Source organism: Panthera leo, chromosome D1 (assembly GCF_018350215.1).
Source record: "Panthera leo isolate Ple1 chromosome D1, P.leo_Ple1_pat1.1, whole genome shotgun sequence".
In the NCBI taxonomy this organism is placed as follows: Eukaryota; Metazoa; Chordata; class Mammalia; order Carnivora; family Felidae; genus Panthera; species Panthera leo.
Window position 1 is genome coordinate 39,255,554 of NC_056688.1, and position 23,451 is coordinate 39,279,004.

The 23,451-nt window shown below is 46.6% G+C and overlaps 1 protein-coding gene and 1 long non-coding RNA gene across 2 annotated transcripts in view; one reads left to right on the forward strand and one right to left on the reverse strand.

The window, feature by feature from the left end:
* Positions 1–11,407: 11,407 nt before the first annotated feature.
* Positions 11,408–16,301, forward strand: LOC122199889. Its single transcript, XR_006193645.1, has 3 exons — positions 11,408–11,668; positions 12,286–15,158; positions 16,215–16,301. It is a non-coding gene; the product is annotated as an uncharacterized LOC122199889 (long non-coding RNA).
* A 682-nt stretch (positions 16,302–16,983) lies between these two features.
* PANX1 (pannexin 1) overlaps positions 16,984–23,451 on the reverse strand; it is a 45,125-nt gene continuing 38,657 nt past the window's right edge. The window contains exons 3-5 of the mRNA XM_042905270.1: positions 19,353–19,576; positions 17,621–18,279; positions 16,984–17,071 (exon numbers count right to left, since the gene is read on the reverse strand). Coding sequence (XP_042761204.1) covers positions 16,992–17,071; positions 17,621–18,279; positions 19,353–19,576 — 963 coding nt within the window. The 3' untranslated portion in view covers positions 16,984–16,991. The remainder of the gene's footprint in view (positions 17,072–17,620; positions 18,280–19,352; positions 19,577–23,451) is intronic.

Here is a 23,451-nt window from a genome sequence, read left to right on the forward strand (position 1 = left end):
TAAATGTTCACTCATTTTTGATCAATTGTGAGCAGGGGAGGGGCAGAGAGAGAGGGGGACAGAGGATCCGAAGCAGGCTCCATGCTGACAGCAGTGAGCCCCATGTGGGGTTTGAACCCACGAACCTCAAGATCATGACCTGAACTGAAGATGGACGCTCAACTGACTGAGCCACCCAGGTGCCCCTCCAAGCAAATTTTTTTAAAACTACACTCTTTAAAAAAAAATTTTTTTAATCTTTATTTTTGAGAGAGACAGAGCATGAATGGGGAAGGGGCAGAGAAAGAGAGGGAGACCCAGAATCCACAGCAGGCTTTGAGCTGTCAGCACAGCCAGAAGCAGGGCTCGAACTTGGGAACGGTGAGATCATGACCCAAGCCGAAGTTGGTGCTTAACTGACTGAGCCACCCAGGTACCTCTTACAGGCTTCACTCTTAATATGAAATGTATCCTAATCTTTTGTGGGAAGAAACATTTTCATTTCACCAGAGATGTAGAAACACTGAAGGGGCACACACAGAGAGCCTTGATCTTGGTGTCTCCAAAGACACTGCTAAGTGGGAGGAGTGAGAATATGGACAACAGGACTGATATTCTCTCTTTGTAGGAATTCCCTTTTCTGGGAGCCCCTGAAAAGCGAGAAGGCAGAACAAAGGCAGTGGTAAGCGGCTGGGAGTGCTCTCAAGGAATCCTTATCAGCTTAGGCTGGGTTAAAAGATACTTTATATAGGTGCTTAGTTTATGACCAAAAGTTGATGCCTTTCATTCTATGTGATGGTTTGAATCAGTTGTTCTCAAGCTTTGGGATCATCTTGATGGTTGTTAAAATAGTTGGTTATGGGGCGCCTGGGTGGTTCAGTATAGTTCTTGCTTTTGGCTCAGGTCATAATCTCATGATTCGTGAATTTGAGCCCCACATCGGGCTCTACACTGATGGTGCAGAGCCTGCTTGGGATATTCATTCTCTCTCTCTCTCTCTCTCTCTCTCTCTCTCTCTCTCTCTCTCTCTCTCTCTCCCCCTCCCCCTCCCTCCAGCCCTCTCTCTGCCCCTCTCCCACTTTCTGTCTCTCTCTCCCAAAATAAATAAATAAACTTTAAAAAAAAAGTTGGTTAAGGGGCGCCTGGGTGGCTCAGTCGATTAAGCTTCAGACGTCGGCTCAGGTCATGATCTCATGGTTTGTTGAGTTCAAGCCCCACATCAGACAGCTCAGAGCCTGGAGCCTGCTTTGGATTCTGTGTGTGTGTCTCTCTCTGCCCCTCTCCTGTGTGTGTGCTCGCTCTCGCTCTCTCTCTCTCTCTCTCTCTCAAAAATAAACATTAAAAAAAATAGTTGGTTAAGATAGCTGCCCCTCCACCCCCACTGAGTTTCTGATTCAGTAGGTCTGGTGTGGGGATTGGGGGTTTGCATTTCTACCAGCTCCGTGGTGCTGCTGCTGATCCGGGGATTACACTTTGAGAACCACAGCTTCAACTGTCCACATTTCCCCCGTTCTTTTTACTCACTCCAGGCAGACAAGGGATTGAAGGGGATGTAGAGAGAATTAAAAGAGCTTATGCCTGTTGGGAAGTGGGGAAGAATAGCTGGGGTAAAGGAGGTGGCGGATGGAGCAGCCTGTTTCTGATGTTGGTTTGAAGTGTCTAATGGGGATCCAACCTCCAGGCTCTGGACACAGGCTGTTAATTTGTATTCAGCACGCCATCACCAAACCTTCAAATTCAGCTCTCTGGTTTATCACCTCGTGTAAAAGGAAATGAAGATGTAAAAACCCACATAGCCCACCTTGCGGATCGTAGATATTGTGCAAATTATACCATAGCTCTTGCTGTAAATTTCCTGGGCAGCAAAAGAAGTAGTTACAAGACGAATGGAAGAGGAGGGTGTCGCCACATGGGAATGGAGACGAAGTGGTGACATTTAAAGAAGGAAGGCATTTAGTAGTAACACATATTTGTTGAGTGAATGGACGCATGGCTGTGTTATTTCACAGTGTTAAACCCAAAACTGTTGATGAGACTGAGAAAGGGACAAACTTTAAAGGTTACAAGCTCATTGGTTTTCAGATCATGAGAATTAATAACCCTATTGGACCTCTGTTCTTTCCTACTACAAATGGAAGACTGCTCAGCTCAGGCCAGGACGTGTTGAGATGCCGTCACGTTTCTGTGAATTGAGAGGAAGAGGACAGCTCTAGAAAATTCCTAGGTGAGAAGTTGCCATGCCATCTGGTTTAGGATAGTTGCTTCTGACCACCGCTGGAGAGCTTGGGTCCTCCTGATTATTGCCTACATGCCTCACCCTGAACCTCAGCCTCTGAATTATGAGCGCACGTGACCCCAGGTTGGCTCCAGGTCTATACAGGGTTTCCTCCACCATCAGTTTCTACCTGCTCTGCCCCTGGCACTACAGAAACTGGGGTCTGACCTGGGGCCGCACAGCGATTCTGACAACGAAAGAGATTTACGATATCGTCTCTTGTCAAACAACTTGCAAGTTTTTCCCCCTGTGGATAATTCCCGACTTCTGGCAAGATTGTTTCTGGATGTTATGTTCATTTTATGGCAACATATGTTTTAAAAGCTGACACAATAGCTTGTAGCACCCAGTGTCCCCTGGCTCTGGTTCAGAACTGCCTGAATTTTATCTTCATCACGTCCTTCCGATGGGTCATGTTGGGGTCACCAAAAGTGATTTCTATGGGAAGTTTGGACTTGAAGGCCCTATACAACTCTGGGTGAATCCCAGCAGACCTTTTGCATTACGTTTTAGTGGTTCACTGTTTTAATAGGCCCCGTTAACTGTGCACATGGGGTGCCTGCCTGCGATCCGTGTGTCTTTCTGAAGCCAAGCAGTTCGTCCAAATAGAACCTTCTGGAATTGACAATGGGCCGTGAGGCAAACACTCTCCTGAGTACCTTCAGTTCTTGTACAAGGCAAAAATGCACATGAATCTATCCACAGCAAAAACGATTCTTTTTGGGGGTATGGGATTTGGGCACACTCAAATCCAAAGTTAGTTTCTTAAGGATGGACGTAATACTGATTATGGGAGCAATGGCTAATCTATCCTGCACATCCGCTGGCCCAAGCACTTTGTATATGTTATCTGATTTAGCCGTGACATTGGGAATAATTACATCTGCCATAGGGTGTGGGTTTCTGCGGGGCCTCTGTGCTCTACCTATGTTACTCAATAGGTCTTCTCAACAATTCTATTATGGTCCCCATTTTATACATGAGGAAGCTGAGGGACTGAGAGGATAAGCCGAGACTTCTTTGAGTATGGATTCTAGAAGCATCAAAAGCCTAAATTCACCAGGCTCCTTTCAGCGTCCGTAAACTGGATAGATTCCCATTGTGAGGCAACCACCAAGAGCCTGAAAACGTAGTACCGGCTGACGGAGGGTTACGTTGTACAGCAAGCAAAGGGAGTCAAATCAAGGAAGGAGAGCTAACGGACTTCACTTGTGCCAGGCACCGTAGCTCTTTGTATGTCTTCCCTCATTTGAACCTCACAAGGGTCTTCTGAGGTAGGTGATACTATCCCCAGTTTTCAGCTGAATATTGAATCATCAGGAGGCTGAGGAGCCCTGAAGTCAAGCACCAAAACCACACTGGGAGCCAGCCTGCCAGCTGGAGAGCCCACCCTCTGAGCCCTCTTTAAATGCACTTGAAAAAGAATTCCTCCCAAGCCAGTAATGCTTGACTGAAATGTTACAGGTTGCTAGAAAAATACGTGTCAGAAAATTATGACACTCTTCCTCTTCCTGAATGATTCAGTCCTAAAAGCATTAAGTGGGCAGAGCAAGGCCCTGGGTGGGGGCTGGAAACAAAAGGAAGAAATGGGGAGGAATGGGAGGAGGGGCCGGCCAGCCTGGGGCCTCACTCCTCGCTGCTCCAGGCTGGGAAGGGGTGCGCGGTGCCCTCCCGTGGGAACAGGGGCGCTGACACCCACGCTGGCCTGTCAGCACAAAGGCGGGGGGCTGGGGGTCCCCGGGGAAGCTTCTCCAGCATCTGCTCCAAATGCTGGCAGGTTCACACCCACAGGGCCCATCTGGCTCGCTGACTCAGGGACACTCCTGAGTAGTTCCGAAAATCCCCAAGCCACCCTCACAGTCCCACCTCTCTGCTGCCACTCGTGTGGGGCCCAGGCACGAAACCCCGGGATCAAGTATCCAGCTGCTCTTGGAAACAGTGAAGGTTTTCCTGTCTTAGCAACGACCTTTCCAGATACTTTCCCAGCCAAGTGCCCCGCCGTTGGGTTCTATGAAAACATTCAAGGGGCTTCCCTTGTCCTTAGCTGTCATTAGTGGGTTTCTATTTGAGGTAAGACAAATAGCCATTATTTCTGAGCTCTATTCGGTGCCAGGTGCATAATATCCTTGAATTTTCACAACAGTCCTGAAAGGTGAACTTTGGCACAAGGAAGAACATTTTAAATGACTTTCCCAGACACCTCTTGTAATTTTAGAGCTAAGGCACTGAATCAGATTTTCTGATCAAAACTCAAATTGAGCTTCTGCAGTGCGCCAGGCTGCCTGCCTTTGCATGAGTTGAGGGTTTTCTAGTTTTCAAATATGGTTTACTTTGTGAACTTGACTTTTTTTTTTTTAAACAAGAATTAAATGTTTTCCATGTGCCGGCACAATGTTGAGTGCCTTTATTTAGATGCCTTTGATCCTCATCGAAACCCCATGATGATACAGATATAATAGATGAGGAGACAAAGGACTAGAGGAGTCAGGGGCCAAGGTCATACAGAGGTCAGACAGGACTCAGGCAGCTTGCCTTAAGCAGCCGTTCCCTTAAACCACTTGATTACATCCATCATCCCCAAACTAAGGGAACATTCTCACTAGATTGTGAAGATAAGGTATATTTTTAAATGCCTGGCATACAGGTACTCAACAAATACTAATTCCTTTCTTCTTCTGTCCAGGTTCCAAGGATCTAGAGCGTGACAGTATTGATCCCAGAAGCAAAGATGTTAGACTTCAGAGGCTATTTAGTCTGAGCCCCACACCGAGCAGACAGCTAGGAGAAGTGAAATGATGGATGGAAACAAAGACTTCGTCTTTTTCAGCCTCCCCCAGCACCCACCCCCCCCCCCCCCCCCAAATTCCCAGGAGACTCCATGAAGACCAAAGCCTACTGGTTTGCTCAACTTTATATCCGTCATCTGTTACAGTAGGAGTTTGAAAAGCCTTTGTTGAATGAATGAATGCCAACCTCATCTTGCAGTTAAGTTGCGTTTGAAGTTTTGAAGGCTCCCCCCCACCCCGGAGCTTTGTATCTAGGGGAAAACTGACAATCGTTGGCTCCCTGCCCCAACTCAATCAGTGCTCAGGGGTGACTCATTGACTTGGTGAGGAGCCCAGTTTCCCAGCTGACGCGCTGTACACAGCCTGCCCCGGCCAAGTGCGGGATTAACCACCTGCCATAGGCTGTGGGCTGGGGAGCAGGCACAGTACAGTGGAAGGAACCCTGAATGCATGACCTGGCGTCTCGTACTTGGCCTCCTCTCTCTCTGCGTCGTACTACCCTCCACCCTGCAAGGAAGGAGTGGACCAGACAAGCTCTGACCACAAGGCTGTATACAATGGGGAGACACACTGAGGGAGAGTGTAAATTCATGGGCAGGGTGAATCACTGCCCCAGGCTGGTGTTGATCTTCAGCAAGAGCTCAGAATCAGCTTCCAGGAAAGACCTAATGTTTGCTGAGCACTGTGCTCGTGACTTGCCTTTGTGCAGTTCTGTGGGATCCTCAAAACTAGCTTGTATGGAAAACTCTTCAACAGTAAAAAAGGAATAAGCTATTGATACATGCAGCCACATGAATGGATCTCCAGGGCATGATGCTGAGTGAAAAAAAAAAAAAAAGCGCCATTTCCAAGGGTTATATTCTGTATGATTCTACTTATATAAGCATTCTAGAAATGACAAAATTATAGAGGTAGAGAATAGATTAGTGGTTGCTAGGGATTGGGGAAGTGTGGGTGGGGGCCTGACTATAAAGGAGAAGCGTGGAATCCTTTTGTAGATATAAAACAGTTCTGGGGTGCCTGGGTGGCTCAGTTGGTTAAGTGTCTGACTCTTGATCTCATGGTCTGTGAGATGGAGTCAGCTCTGTGCTGACATTGAGGAACCTTCTTGGGATTCTCTCTCCCTCTTCTCTCTCTGCCCCTCCCCTGTTTGCATGCACTTGCTGTCTCTCACTCACTCTCAAAATAAATAAACTTTAAAAAACCAGTCTGTATCTTGATTGATTGTGGTCACACAGATCTATGCAGGTGAGAAATTGTACCAACTAGGCGCGCGCGCACACACACACACACACACACACACAAATGAGTGCATGTAAAACTGATGAAATCTGAATAAAGCATGTAGATTGTACCAATGTCCATTTCCTGGTTTTGATATCATACTATAATTTGTAAGATGTTACCATTGGGGAAGGCTGGGTGAAGGGTAAAGGAGACCTTTCTGTTCTAATTTTACAGTTTCCTGTGGGTCTGTAAGTACTTCCAAACAAAAGTTCAGAAAGCCTATGAGATATTATTATCCCATTCTACAGAAGAGAAACCTGAAGCTCCTGGAGGTCATATAGATAGCTCTTAGTAGGAGAGTAAAAATTTGATTCATTTCTCTTGAAACCGCTTAAAAGCATAGAGTTGAACAAAAATCAATATGGCTGCACTAATGCTTCACGAAGCTGCAACTGAGCAATCTTTTCCTCTCTTCTGCAAAACTCCCCTCCTCCCTTCTTAGCCTTTTGCTTCAGGAACCCGGTACCACCTGGAAAACGTAATGAAAGAGGCTGGCAGGAGGTATACAATTCCTGTTGAAAGTGGCAAGATCCGGTTATTTCCCTATAAAACCCACCAGCCCCTTCCTCCCACCCAGCTTGCAGTTTTTAAAGGCCTCAGCGGGCGGCAGCCTCTTTTGCCCAGCAAAGCAAGAGAGCTGATGCTCCTCTTTATTCCACATTCTCTCTTGGGGTTCCATTTTGGCTGCAAAATATGAGAGTTGGTTTTCAACAACACTCTGACCTCGGAACTGTGAGCTTCTCTGTCTACCAAGGGCTTTGGGTGTGGAAAGGGAGCCGCCATAAGCCAGCCCATTATAGTCCCAAGTTGTTCTCTACTCGCTGACTTCGAAGTTCTCTCTTCAGAGCTTCAGTGCCTGATCCTGCCAAGGGAACACATGCAGGATTTGTTTTTTTTCCACCTGGGTGGTGAAAGTCTATGCCTTAGCTCACTGGTGGGCAGACATTTTTGGAGGGCCTCTGCTGTGCACTTTTATTACATCTCTTGGCCCAGGTTCATCAAGGCTTTGGTTGGAGGAGAAGGAATGACCTTGAGCACCCGCAGTTTGCTCTCAGAGGAACGGAACGCTTCTTCACCCACAGACTTAACTTTCCCCATCTCGTTTCTTCTAGCTGTGCTTGGCATTTGCTACGCGGAGGTTGGCGTGGGGAGGCGCACCGTGGAGACACTGAGACCAGATGCCTGAATTTAACAGGTCTATGGCTCATTTGAGGCGAACGAGGACAAGTCGCAACAAACAAAACAAGGCAAGAGAGAGCGAGAGCGGCTGGGGAAGCAGCCACCAACTCTCCAGATTAAAGCTGCTTCAGAGGGAGGTATCTGATGCACAACTCTTCCCAAGCGGGTGGTGTAAGTATTCACTGACTTGTTGAGTTTCAAGCAGAGGACACGCGCCCTTCTGAGAAGGTCAGATAATCTTTCAGAAAGGAGCTAGGCTTCAAGAAGAGAGAACCCCGGGCCAGAAGAAAGACACTGGCAAAGGCACCATTAAATTTAAAGTACAAGCCTTTGAGTAGGAGCAAAGATGTGGGCACAGCATTCTGTTTTGACCTACCCTGTCCAATATGGTAGCCACTGGCCACGTGTGACCACTGAGCACTTTAAATGAGGCTAGTCTGACATGACATATGTTGTAAGTGTAAAATACATGGCTGGTAGTTCTAAGACTTAGTACAAAAAAATGTATGTCTCAATATGTTTTATATTATATATTGAAATTATATTTTTGGTATATTGGGTTGAAATAATTATTAACATTAATTTCACCAGTCTCCTTTTACATTTTTTTTTTTTTGGTGTTTTTTTTTTGAGACAGAGACAGAGCGTGAGCAGGGGAGGGACAGAGAGAGAGGGAGACACAGAATCCAAAACAGGCTCCAGACTCTGAGCTGTCAGCACAGAGCCCAATGTGGGGCTCGAACCCACGACCCGTGAGACTGTGACCTAAGGGAAGTCGGACGCTTCACTGACTGAGCCACCCAGGCACCCCTCCTTTTACTTTTTTATGTGGCTACTAGAAAATTCTAAATGATGTGGCTCTCATATTCTGTTGGACAGCCTATCTAGCCCATGCTTATTCTAATGCTGACTCTTTTTTCTGCTCCCTTTTGTAGCAGCCGTAGTTTTGGGTAATTTCTCTTAAATGATCTTCCTTATCTCAAGAGGTGATATTATTTATAGAGTACTTTAAAAGATGGTAAAGAGCCTCCAGGGCCTCTCTGCTTAACAGTGCTTCCTTGGTAGCAGTTTTCATATTCAAAATGAGCAAAAGAGAGGAATGTTAAAATCTTTACCTCTGAAATCACCATCAGAACAGTCCCTTTTACATTCCTGAAGTTTCCATGGAAGCTCTGGTTCTGAGGGACTCTGCTTCCTCAGGGTAATGTGAATCACAGTTCTGGGGATTTAGAAATGATTTTTGACAACATTTTAGTTTCTCTGGTTTTCCTTTCCCTCGCATCTGAAAAGCCACGTTGAAACAATCAAACAGGACTCTTGCGAGAGTCCTTTCATTCACTGGATTTGACTTGCGTCTCCTTTCCCTGAGGCGTCTGCAGTCGCTAGACCACAAAGGAGCATTTACGTGTTCCTTCTCATTTTCTCATCTCATTTTCAAGAAGGGGAACCTAGGACACTGATGTTATTTGAAGGGGGAAGGGGTGGGATTTGAATCAACAAATTGTCCGTTCTGCTGTTCACTGTAATTCAGTTTTAGCAGGAAGGGCACAGAGCTGCTGACTCAAGTCGGCAGTCTGCAGCCCAACCTCTCTCCCATCCCCCTGCCCTCATCCCTGGGCGGTGGGGGTGGTTGTGATGAGGTTTCGGGGTGATGGTGGGGTTTGGAGCTGATGGTCAAGAAGGAATTCTTGAAGATGTCTTTGGTGCAAAGAGGTGATTTTATTAAAGCATGGGGACAGGACCCATGGGCAGAAAGAGCTGCACTGGGGTTGTGAAGAATGGCTGGTTATATACTGTGGACTTGGGGAGGTAAAGGCAAAAAGGAAGTTTCCAAAGAGATTTTCATATGCTACAGAAGATTCACAGGAAACTGGAGGCAGAGCTATTGTCGAGCTAAGGTGGTTTTTCCCTCCAACAAAGCATTCACGTTAAGACAGCAGGGAGTTCCTGGAGAAATGTTACAGTCTGTGTTTACCTCAAGTATGTGTCAATGGGCTGCAGGTTGGAAGGAAATTTAATTTTACCTGCGAAGTATGTTAGAACCCCTGGAAAATGAAATGACATAAATTGGCATGGGTGCAGATGGTGAAATCACCAACCAGGAAAGCTCCTTAAAAGTGCCTTAGAGGGGCTCCTGGGTGGCTCAGTCAGTTAAGCATCCGACTCTTGGTTTCAGCTCAAGTCATGTTCTGCGCTGACAGTGCAGAACCTGCTTAGGATTCTTTTTCTCTGTCTCTCCCCTGCTTGTTCTCTCTCTGTCTCTCTCTCTCTCTCTCAAAAGTAAATGTTAAAAAAAAAAAAAAAGTGTTTCAGAAAGGCCCCAGTTAAGCCCTCAGTCACTGAAGTGGGAGAAGGAAACAGAAGATGCCTTGTCCTTGGACACCTTGAATTGGGCAAACTGGAGGGAGCAGTGCCGAGACCAATGATCGGCCAGGGGAGCATCCCTTCTCATTTGATGCTTTCGTCTGTCTGCACTGGGCATTCCCAGGAGACATCATGGGGGATATGAGGGTATGAAAAATTCCTAGGCTGCGGGCCAGGTGCCAGGAATCAGGGACAGGAAGGCACTGTTCCAACAGTGGGAGACAGGCAGTCCTGCCTTGCACTAAGCCAAAATGTGTGATCTGAGCTCAGCAGGGGGAGCCGTGCGGTTTAAGAGGAGTGGGGGGTAACAGAGGGATGCCTGCAGTGGATGCTGGAGCATTTTTCTTACTGTGGTAAAATGCACGTAACATAACATTTAACACCTTAACCACCCTTAAGTGTACATTTCAGTAGTGATAAGTACATTCCCCTTGTTGTATAACCACTCTCCAATCTCTGGAACTCTTTCCATTTTGCAAAACTGAACTCTGTAGCCTTTAAACAACACTCTCTTGTCCCCTCTCCCCAGCCCCTGGAAAACCCCATTCTACTCTATTTCTGTGAATCTCACTGCTCTAGGTAATGCATAGAAGTAGAATCCTATGAGGTTGTCTTTTTGTGATCGACTCGTTTCACTGAGTATGATGTCTTCAAGGTTCATCCATGTTGCACCATGTATCAGAAATTGCTTCCTTTTTTAAGGAGGGTCTGTATATAAATTATTCCATTATCGGTTCATCCACCGATGGACATTTTGGTTGCTTCCATATTTTGGCTATTGTGAATAATGGTGCTGTAACACAGATGTACAAATAGTTCTTCAAGAGCCCAATTTCAGGGGCACCTTGGTGGCTCAGTCAGTTAAGCGTCTCTTGGCTTGGGTTCAGATCATCATCTCAGGGTCATGAGATCAAGCACTGAGTTGGGCTGTGTGCTGAATCTGGCGCCTGTGTAAGATTCTCTCTCCCTACTCCCTCTACTGTTTGTGCTCTCACTCTCTCTCAAAAAAGACCCGAAATTTCAGTTCTCTGAGTTATATACCCTGCTTTGGACTTGCTGACTGAAAAAAAAGTCAACCTCAAAGTAGGTTAGTAAGGGCTTTTTGTTCCTTGTCTTACCGAGGACTGTATAGCCCAGCAGGCAGTTTTCCAGATTGCTCTGAAGAACTCCAAAGCTTGTTAGCTCACAGGGGATCATGTGCAAAAAGGGGAAGGAATATACCTGCCTACAGGCAGCTCTCTCAAGGTATAATTGCATGTCACAAGATCTAGTTTGGTTATAAAAATCAAGGTTTCCTAATTTCCACACAGACATGACAAAGACCCTGTTGTCACCTTAACATGTTAGTGCACAGACTGGACAGTTCTTCTCCCTCTGCTCCCGCCCCCACCCATTCATATGTTGAAACCCTAGCCCCCCAATGCTACTGTATTTGGAGATAAGGTCCTGAGGAGATAATTATGAGCTCATAAGGGTGGGGTCCTAACACCATAGGACTAGTAGCCTTAGAAAAGAGACATATGTCCCCACCCTCACCCCAGCTCCACCCCAATCACCACATACACCAAGGAAAGGCACGTGTGGACGTGGCAAGAAGGCAGCTGTGTGCGAGCCAGGAAGAGTTCTCACCAGACACTGAATTGGCTGGAACCTCCACCTTGGATGTCTAGCCTCCAGAAAGAGGGTCCCTTCTCATAAGATAGTAATTCTGTTGTGTAAGCCACCAGCCTCTGGGGTTTTGTTATGGCAGCCTGAGCTACTATGGGTCCGGAAGTGGGGTTGCTGGCTGGATCAGATGGTAATTCTATGCTTAATTTTTTGAGGACCTGACATACTGTTTTCCATAGTGGCTGCACCATTTGGTGTTCCCACTGACACAGAGCTGACTTTTGAACAGAAGGGAAGAGGGGGTGGGGACAGGGAAGAGCGCCTGAGGAAGAAGAGGGTCCTTTAAGGAGCAGGACATGAGGCTGCATCCGAGACAGGAGGGACAGTGGTAGAGATGAGCCTGAAGAAGCAGAAGTGTGTTCTTTATCCCCAAATCCGTGAAGACTCTCAAGGGATTTAAAATGGTGGGGGTGAGGTGGGGAGGGCCGGCATGACCGGATTTGTATTCTCAACAGTCTTGAGAGGAATGTAGAAGATGCTTAGGGAAAGACTATAAGAGAAATTCAGGAAAGAGGGGGTCAGAGGCTCGAAGATAGCTCTGGGAATGGAGGGAGGCCTCAGACAGATGTCGAGGTTGTATAGCAAGCTCAGAGACAGAGGGGCTGGGATTTAGGAGAACCTCCCAAGATGGCCCTATGATTCTCCCCAGTGTTTACGCCTGTACAATCTCCTCCCCCTTAGTGGGCAGGACCTGGGACTCGATTCTAGGCAACAGAGTGCATGTGATTTCTGCTGTGGAAATTGCAGGATCCGTGGGCCCTTAATTGAGGACTTTCTTCTTCGGTTGCTGCCAGCCGGCTTGTGGAGAGTACCTAGTGAATCTCATGTGTCCAGCAGAGAGGAATATGGGCCTCCCCACGCATTTCAGGGCCCGTCTTCCTTGAAGAGAAGGCAAGAAGCAGGAAGACACATTTTTCACTGCTGAGAGTAGTTTTATTTAGGTGGGCATAACAGTGCAGAACCAAAACAGTGCTTCACCCTTCCCTACACAGCAGCCTTGATTTTCCAGCTTTCATCCCTACCTAAAGGGAGGCCGGCTGGATCAGAAGGCAGAACTTGGACGGGCGGCTTACGTGGAAATACAAAAATGTAACAGTGATAGCCACCAAACTGGAGAGTTTCCAGGTTCTTGTGCTTTTTTTAAGGACCGTTTTCTAACCATGATACGCTGTCATCCTTTGATCCTTGTGGAACAGAAAGTGATCGTTCTTACCAAATGATACAGCAAAAAAAGCATGCGTGTCTCTCTTTAAAAGTTCTGGAGATGTTTGGTTGTTGAAAAGAATGTGAATTACACCTAGAGCACCGCTTTACACAACCCCATTAGGCTGTAATTATGGTGCTTTTAAAAAACTCCGACTTGTAAACAGGAATTGTTGGCTTCATCCTGTGTAGGGAACACTGGTGACACTGTCGAATTCTACAAGGACTTTCCTCCTCTGGTGGGCAGGGGAGAGCACTCAAAGCATTAGAAACTCTTGTCACTTTCAAGAACTTGAAGAACAATCACGGATCAAACACATGCTTTCAGTGACAGAGTATTTTTACAGCTAAAGAGAGAACGCTGAAACAATACATTTCATTTCCAGCAGGCTGAACAAAGCAATCACGAATTAACATCTATTATGTTCCACAAATGACACAATATCATCTTTGCCAATCTTTTTTAAAGGTTTCACATCACTTGTGAATAACAGGACCAAACGGCCAACGATCGCCCAGAAGGAGCCACTTCATCTCCACGCCCTCAGAAGAACCCCCAATTACTGGCAATTGTGCATTTCAATCAATGTTCCTTTTCAAGAGGTCGCTCTGGGAAATAACAGAGATCAGGGGCTTTAAAACTTCAATTTCAAAAAAAAAATTTTTTTTCATCACTGCAAGGCAACACTGAACTTGTACTGAACTTGGAAAGTGGTCACAATGTCACAGTAAAAAGCCAAGGACTGTCATTACTTACATGTAGAGCCCTAGTCATTTACAGAAATATTCCTCTCTCCACCGTGAGGCTGAGTCTCCCCTCTCGTCTCCTGCCGAGGACGGTTTGCCTTTTAAATCAACACAGTTGCCAACAAACTAGGACTTCTCCTAACAGTGTGTTCATGTGTTCACCAAATATTTACACAATGTCCATTACACTCCAGCCAGTCGCTGTGGTAGGAGCCTGTGATACAGCACTAGATAACAACTCCCATCATTGTAGATATTCTATCAACTGGGACTGACAATAAGCAAAATAAACCAACGCGAACACAGTTTAAAAGGCATGCGGCTATCCACCCCCAGGAGCAGAACTCCCTGTCACAGGACGGAGGCCGGCAGTGCCCCCAGCCCACCTCCGCTCAATGTTGGATAGGAGAGGATGCTCAGTGAACAGGTAGCTTCTACGAGCGAAACACAGACGTGCAGCAAGCCCTGCCGCACAGCTGGAAGTTCTAGCATTTTCACAGCACAGCTACAAAGGAGGACAAAGCATTTGACAAGGGCTGTGCTCACCCTCACCCACACTCTAGAGAAGCCGGACAGGGGTCGCTCCGGGCCACTGCCAGCCACACGCACTCTCTTAGTTGACTTTTTCAGCCTGACTCTACAAAATGAAATCCATTCCTCAAAAGGTAGAGCATGCTCAAGAGTGCCAAACACGATTTCACTAAGTAAACACTCAGCAGCTTTCCACGTGGGCAAAGGGGCCTCCGTTCTGTGCCGTGCGCCTTGGTCTCCAGCCACAAGAGCACAGCTTCGTGGACGACGATGGCCCCTGAAGGTGTATTTAGTGTTGTGTGCATCCCAGAGGAAAGGGTTCGTAGCTTTAAAAGTATTGGCAAGGGGTCTGTAACTTCCTGGAGGCTTAAGAATGTCTACATTCCCGTCTTAAGATGGGAAGTCTCTGCCTTCCGTGTGGTAAAAGCAAACACGTGGCTGGATACTGCTTTCAGAATGATCCGTTCGAGGCCCAGCTGGTGCTTTACTGGGAAGACGTGAGCCGGAAACAAAGTCAGTGACCCTGGGGTACTCATTTAGGATCGGTCTGTCCCCTTTTAAATGACTCTTACCCTCAGAAAATGGGACCCTCAAAAGTAGTCCTGTAAGCCAGCAACTCACAGGAGATGAACGAGTTAACTTTCTTGATAACACTTTTTCCCAAGCCAGAATGTACGACCGGGCATCCACATCAGCCCCTTAGCTCCACGACTGTCGTTCACAGGCAACTCCATGTCCGCCACAGGCTTGCCCTCCTCCGCAAGGTAAGGTGCAAAAGGCCAGTGGAGCTCCTACTACTCAAAATTGCTATCTTATCGTTTTGTCCAAGCTTCAGACTGGAGTACTCGTGGCTAAAGCAGCTCTGGGAAAAACTGCAACCAGATTCTTAAAACCACCGGCTACAGAGGCTACGGCAGAGAGGAAAACAATATGGCATCCACCCAGAACACAGAGCGTTTGCTGGAAGTTTTCTGGAAGGGCCTTTATTGTGGCTGCTCTTTTTTTGTACCTGCCTCTGCCTTTGCGGCCTTTGACTAGACTGTGAACTCCTCAAAGCTGTGCCTTATTCATCACAGCCATACCATCAGTGACTAGCAGGACTAGCCTGGAACATCGCAGACCCCACTGGAGCTCAGCAGGTAGGAACGGCAAAAAGGAACAGGGGTCAAGGACTCCAACCACAATCCTGATGAAAGGATTACGTGTGCCAGGGCTTACGGAGCTGCTGTTTTCCTAAGATAGTGGATCCACTTTTACTTCTTCAAAATACAAATAAGGGGCAGCCTATAGAGAAGATGAAGCTTTTGTGGGGGCGGGGGAAGTATATGATAGAAAAATACCTCTCCGAAATCTTTTCCGAGTATAAAAAGAAACCAGTGAGGAGAACTGTGAACAGTGAACACACACACACAGTGATATAAAAATGAGGGAAAATGGGATATTTAGGTGACTACCATTTCTAAATCACACTGTGTAACTCAATGGTAATAAATATCATGTAATAAGAATAATTTAAAGCACTGATTGCATCCTTAATACTTATTATTAGCTTTCCATCTCAGAAACCATCACAGAGGCACAGCTAAAATCCGCTTCTGTGAATACTCTGGAGAGAGACTAGAATATTCTCAGAATATTCTCAGCTTATGTAATTTTTATTTTTCAAAAAACAGTAGTTATATTAACTATCGCTAAGAGTCAAACGTAAACTTTAGGTTCCTGAGGATTACTTACTTTAGAAATGTGTTAACTTCCTAAGAACAAACACAGGGAGATCCACAGATACAGTTTTAAAGAATTTTGTATAAAATGTAAACATAGTTAGGACCCACTTACATGGTTAGAAAGGGAAAAGTTTTTTTTTACATATTCTGAATCGGACTTAAATGTTTATGAAATAATGCTTGGGTGTTATATACCCGTTTTTAACATGTAGTCTATAATTCTCCATCAAAACCAGAACGTCCTTCCCAAATGGCCTCAAATTTGATACCATACACTTCTAAATTAAAATGAATTTTTAAAAGATATGCTCCAGTGTAAATAAAACAAACCGCTAAGTTGTTCTGGCTCCAAGCACGCCATATGGCAGATGTCATTTATATGTTCTGATCGTAATAAGCAAAATGTCCCTCGTTTTAAGCATTCTGTGTTCCGCTCGTTTAAGTAACATCCTGTTTCGGTTCTTTTGACAGCAGAGGGTTACCTGCAGAAAACCCCTTGGAAAACTGAGTTGCTGTGCATGTGCAGATTTCCCCACGGTGCCCTTTTAGCGGCATTCTTTTCCTGTACAGAAGTCACAAGGAAGTATCCTTTGCACGCATCTCGTTCAGCAAGTCTCCCGTCAGAGCAGTGCATGGGCCCGCAGCCCTTCCCAGCAGAGTGCGACAAACCACGGTCAGCGATTTCAGTTAGCCAGGGTGACAAGCAGCAGTGTGAAGAGACACCAGCACCGTCCCCAGGTTAGGACACCACCGGGAGCAGGACTGCCTGTGGGTCGGTGGATGTTTCTCTTGTCCAACAGTTATTAACACAGAGGAGACTCAGATTAAAATTGTATCCTGACAATTTATTATTTTTTCCTAAAACAAATTAAAAATAAGGCCTCCCAAAGTCCTTGCTGGTAGCTCTGAGTCTCACTGCACTATCTCCACAGAAAGGTGTCCCTCTGAGGCACTCAAAGGGCTATGACTCTTTGATGAGCCTTTCCACTTTCCATTCGATGAGGACTTACACATCAACACTTGCTGTGGTTCACTTATCTCCATGGTGCCTCTCGTTGGAAGTCCATGAACCTTACTTCCACACCATTCTGTTGACCGTAATTTTCATCAGGGACTTGATAAGACACGCTCAGTGTCTCTACCAAGAAGCACTGGCTGCAAACCAGCTGGAAACCCGACCGAGTGCTTCCGCCGTTACAAATCCCACCTCACAGAAGTCACAGATCTCAAGTTGAAAGGAAAAAACCTTCAGCAAGAAGAATCCAGAAGTCTCTGCCGAGCATCCTTCCCTCCATTGCTTACTTTAGTTTCACTGGGTGCATTCAAATCTGTCAAAATGGAAAACAAATATTGATGGCAGAAGTCACACAGCAGGAAGCCACAGCAGGAATTACTTTCCCTTCTAGAAATCTCAGCGTTCTTTGCCTTACCGGCTTTTGCTTCTGAGCCAAATTTCAGAGCACAGTGAAGCTAGGTCAGCGCCACAACTAAATCAGTGAACTTTCAGTCTCTTTGAAAGGAGGTGGAGAACAACAGGCAAGAGGCTCAGAGGTGCAGGGACAGAAGCAGCAGAACGGGACAAGCATGAGCGAGCATGACAGCAAGCAGGAATGCCTGAGCAAGAGGCAGCACAGGAGACAGCGTGAGGAGGAAAAGGAGGAGAGAACGGTCTGGAGGAGGCACACCTTCCTGTGGAGATCTGAGGCAGCACCAGTTCTCTCCCTCCGTCACCCAGTAGGGGAGGGGTCTCACCTAAGACCACACAGGAGAATGGTTTAGGGACGCCGGGCCGGGGTAAAGACGGGACGGTTCGCGGAGGCCGGCCGCCTGGGTGTTCCGTGGGCTTCCTCAGCCTCTGCCCTGAGAGCTAACCCTACCTTTGAGCTCTGCTGTCGGGTCCTCCTCCTCCTGTGCCATCATCTCCACAGTCCCGGGTCCTCTGCCGTCGACAACGTCCATCTTGATCAGGCCAAGGTTCGTGAGGAGAAGCATGGGGTCGACACCCTGGCTGCTGCTTTTGATGTTCTCCAGCACCTTCAGACACTTGTAGGACTTGAGCTCACTTATGTTCTCCTCCAGGAAAAGATTGTAGAGACTCAGGTCGTTGTACCCTTCAGACTTGAAACGCAGGACTTCGAAAGTGGGCAGGATTTCGTACACTTTGAGAATGTCCGTCTTCTGTCGGGACGGAACACAGAGCGTGTAGACAACCACGGGAGCCAACAGGATGTACACCATGAGGTTGATAAAGCTGAGCAGCTGGAAGATGCCGACGGCGACGAGCTTGCACTGAAACCGATCGGGGATGGTGGTGTCATTTCTCAGGATCCCCGACTTGATGCTGCAGACAAACTCATCTGAGAGGGAGGAGAGGCTGAAGTAATAGCCCAGGTAGATGCACGCTAACAGTATTATGCTGAGGGTCAGCAACCGGCAGCTGACGTACTTGACGATCAAATTGTTACAGTGTTTCTTCGTCTTCAAGTACTGCTCCACAATTGGGTACTTGAAGTGGCTTTCAGAGATCTCCCACAAACTAAAGGGGGGGGGGAGAAAAAAACTTCAACCCTTACGAAGATCAAATGTTAAAGACGTACACACAGAGCAATATCACACTAAAAATCTCAAACACCTTTCCTCCCTCCCTACTTTACCTATAACTTCGCTGGGGTATCAGGGAATAAAATCCTGTTTAAAAAAAAAAAAAAAGAAACAATAAAATGCTCTCCCCCTTAACGTTTTAAAGGTCTGGTTCATTAAATGAGTTCTAACTGTAAATCCTTAAAGTGCCTGGCACTCAGTAAATGCTAAATGTTGACTGATTCTACTACTTTAAAAAAAAAAACAAAAAAAAAAAACACTACAGTTTTCTCAAGTGTGCAGAATAAAGAAGACTTTCCAGCCCAACCAGAACATGCGCGTCTCCTACAGGGGAGGGGCAGGAGGCAGCCAGCTCCTAGGGCAAGGGGGGGTCAGGCTCCAGACGGACAGACCAGGGTCAGGTCCCAGCTCTCCCACTGGTAGCTATGGGAGAATGTTTTTATCTGGGGAAAAGGGGGGGGGGGGCAGTAAATAAATGCAGTTAGTTGTAATGACATTCTGAGGGTTAAATGAGATAATGTACTAGAAGAGCTCAATGTGGTATCGGGAATATTAGCTATAAATACGATCACCATTGTTGATGACAAGAACCAGAGAAGACTGTGCAACAGGCAATGCACTGCCTACTCATTGCCCATTTTTCTCACCCCGGTTCTCCAAGCTCAGCAGCCCCATAATCCTCTGTGCTTCTCCACTGAGGAGCAGGTCAAAGCAAGCAAGTACGTAGCGCCTTAACCTGTTACCCTACCTACATCTGCCTTCCAGACCACGAGACGGCGGCATTGCCCGCAAAAAGGGAAAGCCTCCTGATGTGAGGACAGGTGCGGAGGCAGGCAGGTGGGGGTGAGATTCGGGGGAAGTGGGCCTTCCAGGCTCCCACAGTCTGTCTGTAGGTGGATGACCGCCCCCCATCTAGTACAGTGCGAACCCTAAGCCCAGACGGGCAGGAGAAGGGCTGAGACCTCACACCCCAAAGCCTGACGAGAAACGAGCCAGAGCCTGACTTACCTTTGTCCTGTGTTCTCATTAACACCCAGAACTGGGCCGGCACCATCTCTCATGTCCTGATCACACACGCTCTTTGCGGCTTTAATGGAGCGGTTGTATACTTTGTCAAGTTCTTCCATGATAAACTTCAAATCTGAGCAAAGATGAGGAGCTGCTGCAAAACGCCAGAACAGGGAGGGCAGGTACAGGAGGATGGCGACCAGGAGCAGGATGTAGGGGAAAAACTGGAAAACGAGAGAGCAAATCATGGGTTCAACAGGTGCCCCACTTAAGTAAACAAAGTGTACCAGTGCTGCTCTCACTTTTCTCACTTTGAGACAACGTGCACGCGCATGTCAATTTCGGAAATAGGGCTCATTACCTCGTAACCATTTTTGGCTGAATTCACCTGCCCAGCTACTTAACAGTGGTAACTACCTTTTTTTCCCCCTCCAAAAGACTTCAATTTGAAATAACTGGCAACTACACGGTGACGCGTGGTGCCTCCGCCCTAATCACGGAAGGGAACAAAAAAATAAAATTACTCCCACGTCCTTTAGAGTAATCCCTCAGTAAAATCCCAATTAGGGAACGGATAAATGTCACAGTGGTCTCTGGCAGTTTTTGGGTTGTTTTTCATTGCCATGGTGTTAGGAGGTCACTAATCTTAGAGCTCTTTTCTTTCTCCTCTCTCTAGAATTTGGGAGAATGACCCAGGAATGCAGACTTCATCCAATACGAATTAGAAAAATTGTGGCTTCAGTGATCCAATAGTCACCCCTATTAAACAGCTGGAATAAGCCGTTAAAATTCACAGAATGCAGGATAGGCCTTCCATGCTGGACGCGCCTGAGGACCGCCCAACACCCTCATTTTACAGTGGAGTAATCTCAAGTCCAGACAAGCCAACCATGACGGGCAACAGACACGCGGAGAGCATCTGGATGTGGATGTACGTGCAAAACAAACACAGAAGGGTTCAGGAGTCAGAGCAAAAAGCAAAAAGCACCTCGTCACCAGGTCCATCCAGCCTTAGGAAAGGCTTAGCCCTGAGAGAAGATAAAGGAACACCATGTACCGCAGTTAGCACGGACCTGAGATTTAGTCCAGCTTAAGCGTTCTTGGCTACTGAGGTCACTGAGCCTCTCACTCTCGGAATGAAATGGTTGTGTGATACAGGTATTATGAAGACTAAATTAGATAGTTTATGAAAAGTGTTTAGCGTGGTGCCTGGCATGTAAAATGCATGACAGCACACCAGCTAAAACCAACAGAAGGGCCACCTGGTGGGCACGTGATCTTTAGTCCTCGCATGGACCCTGATAAGGCCTTTATCGATGGCTTTACTCTCAAAGGGGAAGAGGAAGCCCAGAACAGTTCCTAGCCACAGAGGACAAAGTGAACCCACGGCCATGCCTTTCCCACTGGAATACGCTGCAAATTATTTTATTTCTCTGGAAAATTTTTCCCGATCTTTGGCTTGGTCTCCAATTGCCTCAGAGTTGTGACAGTGATGGCCTTGAGGTGACACAGAAGTCCCACCCCACAGATCTCTAGGGGCAGGCAGCTGGCCCAACACCGTGACTCTCACTGTAAAATCAGATGTACGGAGCGTTCTCAAGTAACAGTCATCTGGTTTTCCCGCCGTTACCACTTTACATTTCCGTGGTACACTTGTCAACACTAAGAAACCATCATTGACCAAATTTCAGACTTTCACTTGGATTTCTCCAGTGTTCCCATTATTGTCTTCTTTCTGTTCAGAGATCCAGTTCAGGGTCTATCCGTGACATTGAGGCGTCGTGCCTCCCTCGTCTCCTTGATTCTGTGACAATTTCTCAGGTCTTTCCTGGTTTTTCATGTTTTCCATGCTTTTCATTTAAAACTAACACATAAAGTAGCACCTAAAAGTTCACAGAAGAAATGGGTGATATGGATATAGTTATCAGAATATTAAACAAATTTGTGTGTGCTTATTAACACATTAAGTAGGACCTAACCCGTGCTGTACCACCAACTCTGAAGTGGTGAAGAGATCTGTGACAGAATCACAGAGTCCACAAATACCATGATGGATCGTTGCTTCCATGGTACATGTTTTCTGAGGTTAAGTTTTACTCAAGAGATGCATAAAAAATAAAGCTGTGACGTGTCTTCCTACCCTCGTTCCCGGATTCCCTGCCACCACCTTGGAGCCCACGCTCGGAATTCCCGCCCCACAGGAAAGACGGCGATGGCACAACGCCTCTGAAACTCTGCAAAGCCCCTTCACCAGTACAGGCACTTCAGTCCGTACTGGGCATGGGATGGGGTTTCTCAAAATGATTCACCCATGTGCAAAGGGCCACTACAGAATGACAACCGCGACAGGCTGCGATTCCATGAATTTCGGCTACATAATTCGTAGCTGGCTGCGGTGAGAAGCTCTGTTCCTTCAATCCTTGCCTACTCCAAAGGGGGGTAAAAATGGGATAAAAATGTAACCGTGTGATATAGAGTCAGTGCTGCTCCCAAGACCAAGAGAACCTGGCATTTTCTTTGGAAACTACAGAGGGAACACGATCTCTAATTTGGGGCTGCGGAGTAGTTTTATAAGTCACTTTTGTTTCTAGGCAATTTGAATTAATAGAATTTTACCACAAACTGTTCTTCTGAGTTAAAAAGTGCCTGTTTACAATCTGTGGCAATTTTCCCAACACGCCTAGGTGGTACAAGAATTAGTACCAATGAATAGATCAACATAGCTCATTGTAATTGGAAAAAATGAATGTTTAAGGGTATTTACATACAGGGTGTTTGCTTTCTCTTCCAATATCCCTGTACCTTGATCACCTCTGTAAGGAATGTAGTTGAATGGCCCACTCCTTGGTTTTCCCCACAGTGAAACCTCTTTTTCGTTTTCATCAAAAAGGAAAATGTGACTCTGTAACAAGGTGGTATTAAAATCGATTCAACAGAAACAGGAATCCAAAACAGCATTAAATTACAGTCTTTAAAATCCTTTTGTCCACGTAAGGAACATGGAAAAACTGCCAAGCTTTACGAGTGCATCTGCTGGGTGGGAATGGCTTTGTCCATAAGCTTTGTCTGCTCCCAGTGAGGTCCGAGACACCGAGCATCTCTCAAGGCCACGGGTCCGTTAATGTGGTTCATGTTAACACCGAGCCCTTCCAGTGACAGTGAAGCTTCTCGAGACCACGCGGAACCAAAAGGAAGCACAATGCCCAGTCTGTGTGCCTTAAAAGTTTGCGTTGTTTCTGGAAGGGGTTGTAGTTAGAACAACAGAAGCTCCAGATGGAAGGAAGTGTGGAGAGGCTCTGGTACAGCCTCCTTCCACATTCGAGTCACCCCGACCTCCTCTAAGGCGAAGAAGCATCCAGTTAGGACTGACCATCTCCTCCCCTGACATGTATGTGATCGCTTCTTACGGGATTAAATGCAGATGGGTAATTTCTTTCAAAAGCATCTGGGCTGGGGGCACCCGGCTGGCTCAGTCAGTGGAGCACGTGACTCTTGATCTCGGGTATGAGTTCGAGCCCCACACTGGGTGTAGAGATTACTTAAAGAAATAAAATCTTTAAAAACAAAAGGCAAACCACCTCCCGCTCCAGAAAACCACATCTGGGCTGGAAGCTTGGCCCCTACAGACAAAATGCACAGAGTCTGCTCCAGGACCACATAGGCCAGATGGGAATACAAGCTAACAATTAAACAAAACATGAAAGTGAAGGCCACTAAACACACAGGTACTAAGTACCGAGCAACTTGAAATGTCCTTGGGGAGCTCAGGGAAGGCTTCATAAAAGAGGTGACATCTGAGCTACGTCTTCAAGTACTGTGAGGCACTAACAACAACAACAAAAACCCCCAAAATAATTCCATAAGTATATTAAGACCCAGCTCAGATTTCACCTTCTTGTGGCCCTTCAGACACACTCCTTCCTCTGCATGGAATTCTGTCTCTTTTTCTGCCAAGTGAATTCCTACCCGTCGAGGGCACCAAAGCAAATGAGCGAGCCCACGGTGAGGACACAGTAAGAGCTGAGGCTGGAAGAAGGTACTAGGGTTGAATGGGGTCCCTCCCCGCCAAACTCATGTCCACTCGGAACTCAGAATGTGA